Source organism: Colletotrichum higginsianum, chromosome 1 (genome assembly GCF_001672515.1).
Source record: "Colletotrichum higginsianum IMI 349063 chromosome 1, whole genome shotgun sequence".
Classification (NCBI taxonomy): Eukaryota; Fungi; Ascomycota; class Sordariomycetes; order Glomerellales; family Glomerellaceae; genus Colletotrichum; species Colletotrichum higginsianum.
In genome coordinates this window covers 5,385,545-5,402,083 of record NC_030954.1, presented here as the reverse complement: position 1 = coordinate 5,402,083, position 16,539 = coordinate 5,385,545, and the positions used below count along the sequence as shown (strand labels likewise).

General features: G+C 58.3%; 7 protein-coding genes across 7 annotated transcripts; 4 read left to right on the top strand and 3 right to left on the bottom strand.

Moving 5' to 3' along the window:
• Window positions 1–996: 996 nt before the first annotated feature.
• Window positions 997–1,674, top strand: CH63R_01593 (Maleylacetoacetate isomerase; the record flags this gene model as incomplete). Its single annotated transcript, XM_018296568.1, has 1 exon — window positions 997–1,674. One exon carries the CDS (start codon window positions 997–999, stop codon window positions 1,672–1,674), a length of 678 nt encoding a protein of 225 aa, XP_018164930.1.
• Window positions 1,675–1,865: 191 nt separating this feature from the next.
• CH63R_01592 (Fumarylacetoacetase) lies at window positions 1,866–3,625 on the bottom strand (the record flags this gene model as incomplete). The annotated part of the gene is made up of 2 exons (XM_018296567.1): window positions 1,866–2,209; window positions 2,332–3,625. The coding sequence occupies 2 exons, from the start codon at window positions 3,623–3,625 to the stop codon at window positions 1,866–1,868; spliced, it is 1,638 nt and encodes a 545-aa protein (XP_018164929.1).
• Window positions 3,626–4,059: 434 nt separating this feature from the next.
• Window positions 4,060–5,095, bottom strand: CH63R_01591 (C6 finger domain-containing protein; the record flags this gene model as incomplete). Its single annotated transcript, XM_018296566.1, has 2 exons — window positions 4,060–4,576; window positions 5,001–5,095. The coding sequence occupies 2 exons, from the start codon at window positions 5,093–5,095 to the stop codon at window positions 4,060–4,062; spliced, it is 612 nt and encodes a 203-aa protein (XP_018164928.1).
• Window positions 5,096–5,906: 811 nt separating this feature from the next.
• Window positions 5,907–8,248, top strand: CH63R_01590 (Fungal specific transcription factor domain-containing protein; the record flags this gene model as incomplete). Its single annotated transcript, XM_018296565.1, has 2 exons — window positions 5,907–7,438; window positions 7,519–8,248. 2 exons carry the CDS (start codon window positions 5,907–5,909, stop codon window positions 8,246–8,248), a joined length of 2,262 nt encoding a protein of 753 aa, XP_018164927.1.
• A 757-nt stretch (window positions 8,249–9,005) lies between these two features.
• On the bottom strand, window positions 9,006–10,271 carry CH63R_01589 (Tartrate dehydrogenase; the record flags this gene model as incomplete). The annotated part of the gene is made up of 3 exons (XM_018296564.1): window positions 9,006–9,362; window positions 9,461–9,951; window positions 10,010–10,271. 3 exons carry the CDS (start codon window positions 10,269–10,271, stop codon window positions 9,006–9,008), a joined length of 1,110 nt encoding a protein of 369 aa, XP_018164926.1.
• Window positions 10,272–11,077: 806 nt separating this feature from the next.
• CH63R_01588 (D-glycerate 3-kinase) lies at window positions 11,078–12,046 on the top strand (the record flags this gene model as incomplete). Its single annotated transcript, XM_018296563.1, has 1 exon — window positions 11,078–12,046. The coding sequence occupies one exon, from the start codon at window positions 11,078–11,080 to the stop codon at window positions 12,044–12,046; it is 969 nt and encodes a 322-aa protein (XP_018164925.1).
• Window positions 12,047–13,108: 1,062 nt separating this feature from the next.
• On the top strand, window positions 13,109–14,951 carry CH63R_01587 (Vitamin H transporter; the record flags this gene model as incomplete). Its single annotated transcript, XM_018296562.1, has 5 exons — window positions 13,109–13,305; window positions 13,373–13,394; window positions 13,468–13,571; window positions 13,644–14,703; window positions 14,799–14,951. 5 exons carry the CDS (start codon window positions 13,109–13,111, stop codon window positions 14,949–14,951), a joined length of 1,536 nt encoding a protein of 511 aa, XP_018164924.1.
• Window positions 14,952–16,539: the final 1,588 nt, after the last annotated feature.

Sequence of the window (16,539 nt, the reverse complement as noted above, 5' to 3'; positions counted from 1 at the left end):
AGCAGAGGTTATACAACGCCCTGCGTCACGGGTCACTTTCACAACCAGCACCACCTACGCAAAGCCGGACAACAGGACACAAAACGCGACATACCTCACCTGATCAAAGTTGAGGGGTGTCATTGCTTCCGACTCCGTCATTGCCGTCAAAGGCGCCACGGTAGAGACGGCTGATAGGACTTGGAGCGCGTTCCAGGAGAGTCTGCCCATCCCGGCAAGCAACGTCGCGACTCTGTATGAGCTCTTCACAGACGGTTTGGAAGATGCCCCGGGTTTTGATAGAGCACTAAGTCAGTCCATGAGCAGCTGGAAGATATTGTTCCGGAGGTCATCCAGCGTTCCACTTGTGGATTGTGAGGCATCATGAAGACTGCAGAGCGCAATATAACCATGACAGAACCCTTAGCATGGCAAACGACCTAGAATATAGCTGTTCCGAAACCAACAGTTGTCTTGTTGGCTCACTTTTAGATAGGTGTTGGAGATATGAGATGAAGTGGCGGAACATCAAGATCCAACGGGCGGGTAAAGCTGATGTGTTTCCGACATTCCGCCCGAGAGAACACGCCATGGCCACCGTGACCACAAAGAAAAGGACCAAACAGGTTGCAGAATAACCAATCACAAGCTCCAATTGACAAAGAGCTCTCGCAGCCATCATGCCCGTCGAGAGCCGTCTTCCCCCGCATGATGCTCCGGGGTACATGCAGCAACCTCCAAGCCAAGGGGACCGTCCCCCCCTCCTCTTTCGGCAGGGCAAGGCTAGGAGCGGTTATTCTTTGTGGTACGTGTGTCAGTGAGACAGTGGCATTCGTCTCTCAGAGCCATGGCGGAGCGGAATTGCCTGCTATGAATTGCCATGGCTTGAGTGCGTATTGGCTGGTGGTCAATGACATAAGATCGGGGCGCTCGCGTCCCATGAACTACGCTCCATGTGCTCAGTCTTTTCCACCTGAATCAGAGAAACCAGCCATCAAGTAATCCAGAGACGCCAACATGGCCGAAGCGGACTACACCCTCTACTCCTACTTCCGCTCCTCCTGCTCGGCGCGTCTCCGAATCGCCCTCAACCTCAAGTCCATCCCCTACACCACGATCCCGACCAACCTCCTGAAGGACGAACACCTCTCGCCGTCCCACCGCGCCCTCAACCCCTCGGCCAGCGTGCCGCTCCTCGTCCATCACGCTGCCGCCGCCGCGGACTTCAAGGTGACCCAGTCCGTCGCCGCGCTCGAGTACCTCGAGGAAGCCCACCCGTCGTCGACCCCCTTGCTGCCCGGGGTCGACGACCCCAGGGCCCGCGCCGTGGTCCGCAGCCTGGTCAACATCGTCGCCTGCGACGTCCAGCCCGTGACGAACCTGCGCGTCATGCGGCGCGTGCGGGCGCTCGGCGGCGACGCGGAGCGCTGGAACCGCGAGCTCACGGCGGACGGCTTCGCGGCGTACGAGGCCGTCGCGAGCGAGTGGGCCGGCGCGTACTCCGTCGGCGACCACGTCTCCCTCGCGGACGTGTGTCTGCTGCCGGCGTACTGGAACGCCGAGAGGTTCGGCGTGGATCTGGGCGTGTATCCCACGATCGCGAGAATCGTGGGGAATCTCAAGGATTACGAGGCGGTGGTGAGGGCGCATTATTTTAACCAGCCGGATACTCCCGACGAGCTTAGGATGAAGTAGACTACAATTGATATGATTCATATGACTTTCACGCTTTCATCATCGTTATGTGCCAGGTCAGGTCACACTCATTTTCACGGAGAGTTACTCCCATGTACCAGGTAAACTAATCGGAATAAACTGGTCCAATTTAAAATAAATGCTTTTTGATGCGTGTATGAGGCAATGGGATGATCGTCTTCCCCGTACGACTAGAAGAGCTTCAGGGCGGCCTCGATCGTGCCGGAAACCTCGCCGAAGCCGACCAAGGCGCCCTCCTCGCCGCTCCAGCCGCGGATGACCATCGTGTCGCCGTCCTGGAGGAACTTCCTCTCCTCGCCCCCGCTCAGCTTCACCGTCTGCTTGCCGCCCTGCGTCTGCTCGAGGATGCTGCCCTCCGAGCCGGGCTCGGTGCCCGAGATGGTGCCGGAGCCGAGGAGGTCGCCCGGCCGCAGGTTGCAGCCGGTGATGGTGTGGTGCGCAATCATCTGCGGCCACGACCAGAGCAGGTTCCTCGAGTTGGTGCGGCTGATTGTCGTCTTGTTCCCGCTGGCGGCTGCAAGGGTTACGGTATCAGCATCCTACTTCGGATTATAAAGAGGCATAGTGGAACAGGATGGGACATAATGTGACCGACACAATGGGGGGGGACTGGCTTCAAAAGAAGGGCAAACTCACTGATGATGTCAACCTCCAGTTGGACACCCAGGACGTTGTTCTTCCTGCTCTCGCGCAGGTACGGCTGCAGCTCCGTCGTGTTCTCGATGCCGGCCGTCTTGGAGGCCTCGAGGGCGTCGGCGAGCACGACCCAGGGGCTGATGCTCGTGCCGAGGTTCTTGGCCGTGAAGGGCCCGAGGGGAACGTACTCCCACGCCTGGATGTCGCGGGCGCTCCAGTCGTTCATGAGGACGTAGCCAAAGATGTGGTCCTCGGCCTCGTCGACCGGCACGGGCTCGCCGAGCGCGTTCTCGCGGCACATGAACATGCCCATCTCGAGCTCGATGTCGAGCCTCTCGCAGGGCGCGAGCACGGGGACCTTGGGCTCGGCCTTGGGGTCCTTGAGGATCTGGCCCCAGGGCCGGCGGATGGGCGTGCCGGACACGACGACGCTGCTGGCGCGGCCGTGGTAGGCGACGGGGAGGTGGACGTAGTTGGGCTGCAGCGCGTTGTCCGGCCCGCGGAACAGCACGCCGAGGTTGTACGCGTGGTTCTTGCCGGCGTAGAAGTCGGTGTAGTCGCCAATGGCCAGCGGCAGGTGGTTCCGCACCTCGGCGAGGGGCACGAGAGCCGTCTTGCGCAGCGCGGCGTTGTCCTTGAGCAGGCCGGCGTGGGGAGTGTTGTCGCTGAGGATGGACTGGAGGTACGAGCGCACGTCGCGGTGGACGGGGCGGCCCAGGGCGGCGAAGTCGTTCAGCGTGGGCGAGGAGAAGACGGCGATGCGCTCCTGGACCGAAGGCAGGGCGTGGAAGCCGCCGGCCTTTGCAAAGGCGCGGAGGTCCAAGGCATGGTCCCCGATGGCGACGGCAGGGCGATGCGTCGGGTCCGACTTGGTGGAGATGATGCCGAAGGGGATATTGGCCAGCGAGAAGTGGCTCTTGGGGGAGACGGGGACCCAGGATTGTGAGTTGGACATGGTGACTGAACTGAGGGGCCGAGTGAGAGAGAGTGTGTGTGTGTGTGAGTGTGTGTGTGTGTGTTGGATGTTGGTGGGGGTATTGTGTGAATGGCTTCCTCGTGATGGTTTTCGTCTTGGATGGATGAATGGATGCAACAAAGCGGGTGAGCGAGCACACACACAGGTCGAACAGCTTAGCTTCTCCGGGTATGTACTTGGGTAGCTTTCAGCTAGAGCTCTCTCGGTCCAAGCGGTCTCTGTCTGTCTGTCTGTCTTGTGTTTTTGCCTGTCTGCCTGTCTGACCGTCCGTGTGTCTCGCTCGGCGTCTGAGATCATAGTTGTTTGGAATTGGGACATTCCGCAATTCCGCAGCAAGCCGAGCCAACCCAAGCCAAGCCAACCCCAAGCGGCTATGCGTGGAAAGCCGGGGGGCCGCCGCGGAATGGAATGCTTTGCTGCGGGGTATGATGGGCTCGGCACTCGGCGCCGTGGCGGGGTAATGTTTTTCAGTTCTGCTCTGCTCTGCTCTACTCTTTTGTTGGAGCAAAGCCGCGAGTAGGCGAGTACGGTGGCATGGGAGTATTCCGCAGCGTTGGGCTAGTACTTACTCTCTCTCTCTCTCTCTCTCCGTCTCTCATGTTCATCCAGGTAATGGAGCTGCGTCGGATCGTCCGTGGATGTGTGTTTCCGGCGCATGCCCTTTTTTTACCCGTCGTCTGGCCGTGAGACAGGACGTATTGACAGAAAACACCACATCATGCATGGGTTTCGACAATGCCACTCGGCTCTATCTAGAAATAGAGGTTCTGCTGCGACTTGGACAACTCCTTGGCCTTGCTGACCGCGTCCGCCGGGCTCCTGCCCACCGGGGTCGTGATGACTGGCGTCACCGATCGAAGCTGGGGCTCGATGACGGAGTCCGAGATGGACTGGTGATCCGGCACCGACGAGCCGGGGTCTCGCAGCGGAGGCGGCGGGGCGAACATGGGGTCCGACACGGACGAGATCAACGACTGGGGGCTGGCGGCGGGCAGGTCGATGGCCGCGTCGTTGTGTTCCGTCGCCTTGGAGCGGAACCAGGCCTGGATGTCGTCGGGCGTCTGCAGCGGCAGGCTATCCCACTCCTTGACCCGGTCGACCTTGTTCTGCCGCGGAGTCCACGCCGCCTGTGGGAGGAGCGCGGGTGACGATGCCGAGTCCAGGGAGGTCGGGCCGCCATCCAGAGCACCCGACAGCGCTCTGAAGAGGGCGGCTTCGGTCTCGGCGAGCCGGGTCTCCAACCTGTTGAGGTATCCGTTGGGGATGCCTCTGTTATGGACACGATTTCAGTGAGCACACCAATCACAAACAACAAACAACAGAAGAAAAAAACATCCAAAATAATAATAAAAATAGTGACATAATAACAAAAATGGAGATAAACGCAAGCAAGGACGGAAAAGAAAAGGCGCGCGCAACTAATCACCTTTTGCTCTGCTCGGGATACTGGCATCTCGCCGGCTCGTGGCTGCATTGGAGACAGAACGGCCTGCGGGGAAACGTGAGCCTCAAGACCTTGGCCCGACAGCGACAGGGGGGGCCACTCTCTGGGAAAACAGACGGGGAGGGGGGAGTGAGCCACTCACAGCTTTCTGTCGCACTTTGCACACGGGAGCTAATTAGCCAAGGCAACGAACACACGGAAAACATGGCGTAAAGTACGGATGAACGGATGAGATGCTGCTGGACTGACTGACTGACCCTTCGTTTTCTCTGTCGACAAGACTCGCAGGCGATGGGGCTCTGCAATGCACTGCCGTCTGCTCTGTCACTGCTATTTCGAGACATGGCTGTAGAGTGAGAAGTGGGTGAGTAAGTGGGTGAGTGAGCTTCTGAAAAATCAATGTTGTAATACTGTCGTCCCTCAAGAGACGAGACCAGGAGAGCCACTAACTGCCGTCGTTCCTCTTGCTCTTAGTCTCTCAGTCTCTCACACTCACTCTCTCTCACTTACTCGCTCACTCTTTCCCGTCCCTGGTCGAGGATCTGGATCTGCGACGTAAAAAGCTGGTGTTGAAGAACAAAAACTCCATAAGCACGGCGGGGTTTTCTTTGTCCGCCGGTATCTCCCCGCCCCGCTTTTCCCGGAGCTTGCCGTGTTGGCGGATCCACTTCCGGCCGACCTCGCCCCCGATCGAGGCGCAAACACCACAACTTTCTTCTCCTCCTTCTCTCCTTTCCAAACACTATCGCGATTCACGTCCATTATGTCCTGCCGATCAACCTAAACCCATCCTTGGCACCCTCCCAGTCCACTCAGGTCACCTCACGCACAACTGTCTCCTAGGAAACGGAACCGTTTCACGCCCTCACCTCACCTCACCCCCCCCTCTTTCTGAACTCTTTTCTCTCTCTCGCTCTCGCTCTCGCTTCTTTCGTTAGCCTTGGACATATCGAGAAGCGCGTCCAAATCCCACAACTCGCACCCATCTCATTCCTCCCCCTTTCTCTCTGCCTAATTCCACACATCATGCTCCGGGTCCCCACAGTCCCTCGAGCCGTCCACTGAAGACGGTCCTGTCCGACAATTCCAGGATCTCCGTGCCCTTCTTCAGACTCCCGCTCTCTCCAAAACCCCCTTTCCCCTTCCCCTTCCCGAATGGAGGCCGTAGAGTCTCCCAATGCCACATCTGAGTCTGGAACCCTCAGCCCGGCGCACTTCAACCAATCACGCAAACGGAAGCTTTCGGGGTCCACGGACCGTCCCACCCGCGAGTATGGTTTGATGCGAGACACGGGCAAGCATGACACCGCACGCTTCGTCGGCAGCGGCAGCGGCATTCACTTCATCCGGGGCGTCTACGTGCGCCTCGCCCGCAAGTCCGCCCTCCGCACCACCGCCACCTCTTCCAACTCCCAGTCCAGCAACATCAACGACCTCGTGCCCGGCGAGGACGACCAGCTGCAGCGCGAGGCCTCGTCGCGCGACGGCGACGAGCAGAACATCTGGCACGACCACGAGCTGGTCCCGGAGACGGAGCGCCAAGACGTCAACCCCTCGTTCGAGCAGCTCGTCGAATGGTCCAGGAGCTACTTCGAGGCATGGCACCCGACGCTCCCCTTCCTCAGCGCCCCGGATGTGCTGGGCCTCTTCGAAGAGGTGAGCGCTGCCGGCGTCGCCTCGCTCGGCCACCTTGAGCGGTCCATCGTCAAGTCCATCCTGTCCATCTCGCTGGCCGACAGTCGTCAGAGGGCCGCCTTTGCCCAGCCTCTGCCCGCCTCCCTCGTCTTCCGCACCGTCGAGGAGGCAATGTCGGCCTCGCAGTTCGCCCTCTACCAGCCGGCGTCGGTCCAGGCCACCCAAGCCGCGCTCGCCATCCAGCTGTTCCTCGTCTCCATGCTGCGCCTGAACTCGGCCTCCCGCCTGGGCGGCTTGATCGTCCGCATGGCCTTCCACCTCGGCCTCCACCGCTGCCCCTCGAGGTACCCCTTCTTCACAAAGGAGGAGGCCCACATGCGCCGGCGCGTGTTTTGGTGCATATACTGCACCGAGAGGTTCCTCTGCCAGGCCCTCGGCCTGCCCCTCGACATCAGGGACGACGACGTCGACGTCTGTTACCCGGGCGAGGAGCGACACGGCGGCGGCGGCGGCGGCGGCGAGGAGGACAACCGTCTGCAGCTGCTCACGTACCTGGTGAAGCATGCGCGGATCCGCGGTCTCATACTGGAGCTGAGGAACAAGTCGATCCACTCGCGAGACGACACCGCGGACCGCGCGAGCTACGTCCAGGCGGAGCTGGCGAAATGGTCCAACGAGATCCACGACGCCGTCGAGGACGAGCAGGTGCAAGACGAGAACGCTCCCCAGCCGCCCATATCCTCGGGCCACAGGGTGTTCCTGCTGCTCCTGAAGTACGAGTCCATGATCTCCCTCAACCGCCCGATGATGACCTCGGACCCGTCGAGCCCGGCCTACTCGGCCGGCTTGCAGAACTGCATATTCGCGGCCAAGTCCATCTTCATCTCGCTGAAGAGGTACCACAGCCAGAACAGGATCCCAGCCGAGCCGACGAGCGCTCGCTTGCTCGAGCCGATGCTCCAGCCTGCCTTCACGTGGGCGGTTTGGATCAGTGCCTTTATACTCATATATGCCGCCTTTGAGCGGCAACTGCCCTTGGCGAGTGCGTTGAAGTAAGGTGTCTTCTTTCCTAGCCTCCCCCCCAGTTCGGCAGAGGAGACAACGGTGAGACTAACATTACACGTCGCCGCAGACACGTCGAGTCCGGCAAGGAGATCCTGCGTCACATCGCGTCCAGAGACACATCGTGGCCCGAGTACTGCCTGTCCGCAATCGACGAGCTCACGGCGGCTGTGCGGGAGCTCTCGGCCCCGCCCGGTTCGCTTCGCCGGCAGCCGAGCACGAGTAACCCGGCAGCGCCTCCGAACCACTTGCGTCCGGACATGGGGCAGCCGGCCCGGCCCAGCAGCAGCTCCCACAGACCCAAACCTTCCCATCCACGGACGCGCTTCTCCCCATCCGTCGCCGCCTCCACCGGCCGTCCAGACGACCATGGCCTAGGCGGGCCGCCTGATGGCACCACCATGTGGCCGCCGCCGCAGAACCAAGCCGACGGGTTCTCGGGACCGGATGACCAGTCGTCCGGCCGGTGGCCCACGCAGGCGTCGCCGGCATCGGGCACGTCGGCCCCGGCGGCGGGATGGACCGCCGGCACGCCGGGCGCCCAGCCCGGCTTCCAGGCCGCGGCCCACCAGGACTCTCCCGGCTTCGACGCCACCCAGCCGTTCTCCATATCCCTGGCGGCGACGTCGTTCCCCTCGGCGGGGGTCAACGCCACCGAGACCGCGCCGGGGGAGGGGCAGGAGTCCATGGTGTGGTACGATCAGCTGTTTGCCAACTCGTTCGGCGCCATCGACTACCCGTTCCTGGCGGCGGCTCAGTTCGACCCGTCCGTGGACCCCACGTGGTCGTACTTGAGGTAATGATAACAAAGACGCCCTCGGTATGGCGACATGATGGCTTTTGATACCCCGTGTCGAGTGGGGGGAAGGGGAAGGGGGGGGCGTTCGGCATTGTATTCTGGAAAGAAATTCCGGGTGTTGCATGCCCGGTCGAGATGCTGCATCTTGAGATGTCTATATCAATGAACACTGGGTTTCGGTTTCTGTAAGCGTAGATTCGGTGTTTGAAAAAACAATTAAGCCAATGATGGTGTTAATCACATGCGTTTTGTTCATACAATCTTTTCTGAATCACTTATCTACAATGCACTGAAACTTAATCTTGTGTGTTTATCCCGGGCTCTCGCTTTGCTCGAGCAGGTTTCTCAACCCTTTGACTTGACTTCGATTTTAGAATAGACCTCAGTTCAATGATGCCAGACTTGAAAATCTCTTCCAGTTTTAATAACCATCCTTTGAAACACAATGAAAACATTATCAAACAACTCGACAAGTTGGCTGTCAGGCTGGGTGTAGCTCTGTCTCGGTCTCCCGCAACTAGAGAGACCCCGTTGACCAATTCCCTCAAATTGCACCACACACAAAAATGACAAAGTCTCAACCATTTCACACAAGTTACTTTAGTAAGAACTGAAATTGTTCGACTGGAATTGTCTGTATATCTATACAAAGACGCTGGTATTATACTCGTTCCCCTCCGCCCCTCATGCATGGTCATCAGTTTTCATCCCATCACTTCCCCCCTTCTCTACAAATCATCACCTCGCCCATCCTTAACTTAGGCCTTGCTCTTTCCGAGCGTGGCCTTGATCTCGGCCACGACCGCGGCGGTGACCTCCTTCGTCGTCGCCTTGCCGCCGAGGTCGGCGGTGACGATGCCCTTGCCGGTGACGTTCTCGACGCACTCCATGAGCTTGGTGGCGGCGTCCTTCTCGCCGAGCCACTCGAGCATCTCGGCGGCGGTCCAGAAGGTGGCGACGGGGTTGGCCACGCCCTTGCCGGTGATGTCAAAGGCCGAGCCGTGGATGGGCTCGAACATGGACGGGTTCTTGCGCGTGGGGTCCAGGTTGCTGGTGGGCGCGATGCCGATGGAGCCGGCGAGCGCGGCGGCCAGGTCGGAGAGGATGTCGGCGTGCTGTCCGGATAAGCTCTTGTCAGTCTTTTTTTTTTCTTCTTCTCAAGTCCAGGGAACAAACAGCCGAGTCATGAGAAAAAAGGTCCAACACCACTTACCAGGTTAGTGGCGACGATGGTGTCGAGGCTCTTGGGGTTGAGGACCATCCGCGTGGTCATGGCGTCGACGAGCATCTTGTCGAGGGCGACGTCGGGGAACTCCTTGGCGACCTCGTAGACGACCTCGTCCCAGAGGACCATGCCGTTGCGCTGGGCGTTGCTCTTGGTGACAAAGGTGAGCAGCTTGCGCGGGCGGCTGCGGGCAGTCTCGAAGGCGAAGCGGATCAGGCGCTCGACGCCGTGGCGGGTGAAGATGGAGACCTCGGTGGCCGTCTCCCACGGGAATCCCCGGTGGGAGCGGCCGCCCTGGCCGGCGTACTCGCCCTCGCTGTTCTCGCGGATGATGACCCAGTCCAGGTCGCCCTCGGCGCAGTTGCGGAGGGGCGACTGGGTGCCGCGGAGGACGCGGGTGGGACGGACGTTGGCGTACTGCTGGAAGGGCTGGCAGATGGCCAGGCGCAGGCCCCAGAGGGAGATGTGATCAGGGACGTCTTGTGTCTGTGTTAGTACGAACGCACATCTCTGTGGTGATGTTAAGGGGAGACCTACCGGGAGCGCCGACGGCGCCAAAGAGGATGGCATCATGCTTCTTGAGCTGCTCGAGACCGCCGTCCGGGATGTACTTGCCCGTCTTCTTGTACGTCTCGGAGCTCCAGTCGTAGTCGGTGAAGTTGAGGTCGAACGTGCCAAGAGTCTCACTGAGGGCCTTGAGGACCTCAACGCCAGCATCCACGACCTCCGGGCCGATGCCGTCGGCGCCCATGGAGGCGATGCTGTAAGACTTCTGGGAGGGGAGTGCGCTGGGCGACATCTTGCTGGTTGTGTGAGGGGGTTATTCCTTTTGGTTTGGAGAGGGGAAGTGAGCGGGATGTTCCCAAATTGTTTGATGGGCGAAGAAAGAGATGAGGGGGTTGCAGTGAAGGGGGGGGAGATGTGGTAGAGTCCTTTTTCCTCTTTGAACTCTTGTATGACTCTGGAAAGTGAATTTGATGCTGATGCTGATGCTGCTGCTGCTGCTGCTGGCTATGTTGCAGGGTATGTTGAAGCGCAGTGAAGTTGTCTTTCTTTTGTAATCGTCTGAACCTCGCCGACAGCGGCTAGATCTCCGTCTTCAACGCATGCCATCTCCGGGTAAGGGCCACAGGCATCGGAAGTTTGTGGAGTCGGAGAGTGGGGGAGGGGGGGGGAGGTTTGGATTGGAGTTGGAGGTGCAGGCGGCGATCCGGGGTCCGGGGGTGAGCGGTGTTGACTTTGTCCGCCGGCCAAGACACGTCCGCGGAGGAAGTCAAGTCCGCCGCTTTACGGCGGCGGCCTTGAGTTTGAACTACACGTACTTACTACGGTACGCACATCACAGGATGGGCCATTGTGTGGGTAATTCTGTATCACGATCAGTCTCATGGGGAACTCTACAAAGGCCTCCCCCCGCAGTCTGCAGAGTGATATCAACACGGAGTTCCCACCTGGGTAGCGCAACTTGTGAAACCGTCGGACTCGGACTTTTGAGGGTGGCCATCTCACAACTCAACCTTTCCATTATCCGACGGGTGTCAGTCAAGAGATAGGTAGGTCCCCTCGGAAGCAGCTCGCCTCGCCTCGGGGGCTCCCAGTCTCAACATGATCGACGCCACAGCATTGCATGCTGTGGTACAACACGTCTTGCCATCCATCGTGGCGCATAGAGCGGAGTCGTCAAGCCCCTTCATCCTTGGCCTTTCGGGTCTCCAGGGAAGCGGCAAGTCGACTTGGGCCTCAGCCCTCACAGACACGCTCAACAAGCAGTACGGCATCAACACAAGGACGCTATCGCTTGATGACTTATACCATGACCATGATCAGTTGGTAGCGTTACGGGACTCCAACCCGGGAAACGATCTCCTCCGGACCCGCGGCCAACCCGGCACACACGACGAAGACTTGGCGCGTCGTTTCTTCGACGATGTCTCCACAACAGCGACGACAGAGTCGTTGGATGCCGCCGGTTCAGCAGGGCCCATAAAGTGGCCCGCATTCGACAAGAGCCTGTACGGAGGCGAGGGCGGCAGGGTCCCCGTCGAGCAGTGGGAGGCCGTGCCCCGAATCCCACCGCTGGAGGTCATCATCTTCGAGGGCTGGTGCGTGGGCTTCCAACCGCTATCGGATGATGCGGTGGAAGCAAAGTGGAGGAGCGCAAAGAAGGGCTCTACGACCAGCAACAACCCGAGCCGTCCTCAGCTTTCCACAACGACGCTGGCGGACCACAACCTGGACCATCTTCTCCTCATCAACAAGAACCTGCGGAGGTACTGCGAGGCCTTCATGGGCCCCTGGCGCTTCGACGCGTTCCTCCACCTCAGCACCGACCAGCTGGTCAACGTCTACCACTGGCGCCTGGACCAGGAGAGGGCGCTACGGGAGAAGAAAGGTGCGGGCATGACGGACGCGGAGGTTGTGCGGTTCGTCCAGGGCTACATGCCGGCGTACGAGCTGTATCTGGAGAGACTGACGCAGGAGCCGCTCTTCCCGCCGCGGGATGCGCCGGAGAAGCCTCATGTTCGCATTATCCTAGACTCAAATCGAACAGTCCTGCGCGTCGACAAGGCGTAGCGGGCGTTTCTGTCCAAAAATCTGTCTTTGTTGCCCATTCCCCATGAAAAGGAGTGTGTCTGGAAATTTAGTCATGTTTGGTGATGACATTCATAAAATAGCTATATTGGTAAGGCGTCATGGTCATGATCCGGTGAAATTGATCCGAGTCTTAATGTCGTTTCTGAGTCTACTCCCTCCAGTTGTTGATCGCCCTCTTCCCCACTTCAAGCTATCAACACAACATACGGCATCTTGACAAGTTGCCATAGCTTCAAATCGGTCCCAAGCCTATGCTCATTGTATGGCTCTCTCAAGCCGTGAGTTGCCAATCCTTTGCCTCTCCAGGACCAACAAAACCCCACGTCTTAAGCTCCAACTAGGCCATACTTTAGCTATCCGGGGTAAGTCAGTCCCACGTCGTTGGGCCCAGCCCAAGATACCCCCGGCCCTCCCCCGCGCAGAACCATACGGACAGGGTCCCGTCTCCGTGGAGGCCCCGTCAAATAGCCTCAGCCGTGCCAATGCAGATGAACTCGTGCCCTTAGCGCGTCGCCTTCTCCTCCTCGACAGAGTCAGCCACGACGCAATAACCTGGAAAACCATGCCATTCCCCCGCATCCCCCGCGATCTTACCCCAAAGGCCCCGGCAGAGCCTTTGTCCGCTGGGGCTAGTCTGGGTCCGGGGAAGTAGCGGGTTAGAGGCGGTCACTCGTCGTTGTTTGGGGAAAATCTCTGAGCAAAGGCCGAATAGTGAGCTTCTTCTTCACACACACACACACACAGGGGAAAGGGGAAAACACATGGCATGATTAAACACAACCCCGTGGAGTTACCCCGGACGAAGCACAGATGGTATGGGGCAGACGCAGGACGATTCAGGTATAAGAGCTGATCTGACGCCTGTCAGTCTCATCTTTTTCCCAAACTCACAGACCTCAGACAGCCTCTCTTCGCCCCCTTTCTCGGTCCGCCATCTGTCGTCCCCATCATTCACTCCTACCCGTTGTCGTCGTCGTCGTCGTCGTCGTCGTCTGAACTTGCTTGACCAAGACAAGCTGTTATCTGTCTTGCAGTGTCATCATGGCCTCCGAGAAGAAGAGCCAGCACATCGACCTCGAGTCGAAGCCCAACGACAACTTCGTCGAGATGTCGGCCGAGGACGAAAAGGGCGGTGTCCTGCAGCCCGGCGCGGACTACTCTGGCGCGGTGGCCAAGTCGAGCCCAGAGGAGATTGCTCTTGTCCGGAAGCTTGATTTGAGAATCATGCCAACACTCTGGTAAGCTTGGCAAACCGCAAATAGGTGTGCAGGAAAAAGCTTGTCGGCTGACATTAATCTCTCTCAGGTGCATGTACTTCTTGAACTACGTGCGTCTCCAACAACAAAGACTTGGTAAACCAAACCAGCACAACAGAACCCGAGGACTGACTTGCGTTACAGCTCGACCGAAACGCCATTGCACAGGCCCGTCTCGATGGCCTTGAGACGGATCTCGGCCTGGTGGGCTCCCAGTACAACACCTGTATCTCGATCCTCTTCGTCGGGTATGTTGTTGTTGATTCTCCCCGCCAGCTTACCAAACTCCCCCCTGACTGACGCCCCCGTGTTTTGTATAGCTACCTCCTCATGCAGATCCCCTCCAACATGCTCATGTCCTCCAAGCACGTCCGGCCTTCCATCTACATGGCCGTATGTATGATGGCGTGGGCCGTCGTCTCCGCCTGCACCGCGCTCGCCAAGAACTACACCCACCTCGTCATCGTCCGCTTCTTCCTGGGCGTCACCGAGGCCCCCTTCTACCCGGGCGCCATCTACATGCTCTCCATCTTCTACACCCGCAAGGAGATCGCCACGCGCCTGTCGATCCTCTACTCCGGCAACATCTTCGCCACCTCCTTCTCGGGCCTCATCGCCGCCGCCGTCTTCAACACCGTCGACGGGAACCATGGCCTTCACGGTTGGCAATGGTTGTTCATCATAGTTCGTTCCTCCCCCCTCCCCATTCTCCCACTGAACGGGATTGCCGAGATAAAGTCACTGACGTCCCGGCTACAGGAGGGATGCCTCACCTTCGGGGTTGCCGTCATCGGCATGTTTACCCTCGCCGACAGCCCGCTGACGACGCGCTGGCTGAAGCCCGAGGAGCGCCAGCTCGCCCACGAGCGCATGCTTCGGGATACCGTCGGCCTCGAGGAGAGCAAGGGAGCCAAGGCCGGCTTCATGCAGGCCGTCCGCGACCCCCGTCTCTGGCTGCTTTGTTTTATCCAGAACATGCACCTGTCGGCTTGCTCCTTCAACAACTTCTTCCCCACGGTCGTCGGCTCCCTCGGCTTCAACCCGACCATCACCCTGGTCCTTACGTGCCCCCCGTACCTGATTTCCGGAATCTTTGGTTACTTTGTCGGCATCTCTTCCGGCAAATACAACGAGCGCACGTGGCACATCACCGTGTGCATGGGCATGGCCATCGTCGGCTTCGTCATCTCGTGCGCGACGCTCAACACCCCGGCGCGCTACGTCTCGTGCTTCCTCTTCGCGTCTGGGGCGTACGCGGTGAACAGCTGTATCCTGGGTTGGGTGTCTGCCACTCTGGGCTCCACCCAGGAGAAGAAGGCAGTCAGTCTGTCCATCGTCAATGTCGTTGCTAATGCTTCGTACATCTACACCGCTTATCTGGTATGTTACATTTCCTCCCCCCAACTCGCTGGTTGAGCCGTTGTCTTGTTCTCTGTCAGATACAGTAGACTGACTTTGGCTTCTCTCCCTTGCAGTACCCCAAGAGCGACGGACCTCGTTATCTGACGGCTATGGCGAGCAATGCTGCTTTCGCCTTTGCCTGCATTGCCGGAACATGGGCGCTGCGGGTCTGGCTTATCCAGACGAACAAGAAGATGGGATCGAGCGGCACCAAATATGCTTACTAGCAGGGTAGCAAGGGTGCAAACTGGGTTTATGACTACACAACGACTTTGGCGGCTGTTTCGAAAATAACCTGAACGAGGCCTTTTAATTATTGTTACATTAGATGTTGCAACTGTTGAGTTCTTTCGAGTGAGAGCACACGGAGTCTTGTGCACATTCTGCTCCTCCCTCGATGATCTAATGACGGATCAAACATCCCAACTACCCCCTGTTGGAACTTTTTCTGATTCATCTTGACGCCAAACGTATATTCTGTTAACAAGTAGGTTTCCCTTGTCTTGCCCCGCAAGTTGGGTGTTTCTCCATCGGCGCCATCAGATGCGGCAAGTTGCAATCCGCAACGACGTCAAAGGCTTTTGACAGTCCGTACAATGCCCCGGGGTTCTCTGATGGACATTTTGACGCGTGGGCGACTCAGTTGAATTATTTTGTTTTCACTAAAACTACTCAGCAGGTGGGCGGTTGTCATTTCATTGTGCAGTTTCATAGTTAACGTTCATGCATTACAGGTTTCTCGCGATATCTGTAATCATTACAGTTGTTCAAGGCCAGTTAATATTGAAACAAACAAAATCAAGAATTATCAATCGTTTGAGAAACAACCCCTTCTCTTGCTTGACGACAACCCTCTTTCGTCCTCCCCATTGTCCTACTGGATGACGATGACCTGCTCTGCCACAAGGTTCAAAGGACTCGGCGTCCTTGACCCAAAGCACTCCCACCATGGAGATAACGTCTTTGTTATTCTTCAGAAGTAAATATCTCGCTTCGGGCTAACTGAAACCCCAGAGTCGTCGGTAAACGCCTGGGCCCTGTTCGTTCCTGGAGCGGCAGATGACGCATATGCTGGAGCACATCGAGACGGACAAGGAAGATTGGGATTGGGTTTCGGGCCCTTGATGTCTGCTTCGACATTGTTGACCAGCATTTCACCGAGGCCCTGGGGCCGAGCCCACACACCCAGGACCACGATGAGTGTGCGATCTGGACCATAAATGACATGACCGAGACACGAGAAGAGTGGCAACATGGGCATGGAAATTGCACGGCGTAAAGCAGGCGAGGATAAGCAGTAGTGTTTGTTGATAAATGTATGGTCTAATTATATCCTCTCGAAACCTGGCATGCATGGGCAGACAACTTGGAACCCCGCCTCATAGCTCGTGATATGGTCGACGGCATCTCATTTGTCGAGAGCTGAAGCATGTCTTTGTCTAGCCACGACCGTGAACCCCTGTATGAGACCCAGAATTCCAACGAAAGGGGATGGATGCTATCTTGATCGACCCCGACTCTCCACCTCCTACTGCCCTCCCTCCCCAGCCTTCCCAGTGCGTTCGTAAATGAGGGGCCGGTGCCAGGCCAGGATTTGCGTGCTTGAACCTCTTGTGGCGAGGAAGAAGGCAGAGGCCCAACATGCCACTCGACTTACCGACCCGGCCAGCAAGTTGGGGCAAACACAACGAGAGACGGCGTCTGTCATAAACATGACCTCTTTTCCAACTCGGCAAAAACCTGCACACAATGTCCATGACCTTTTGCTTCACTGACCAAGCTAATAGTGTGACGCCTCGAACTGATGCTCCACCC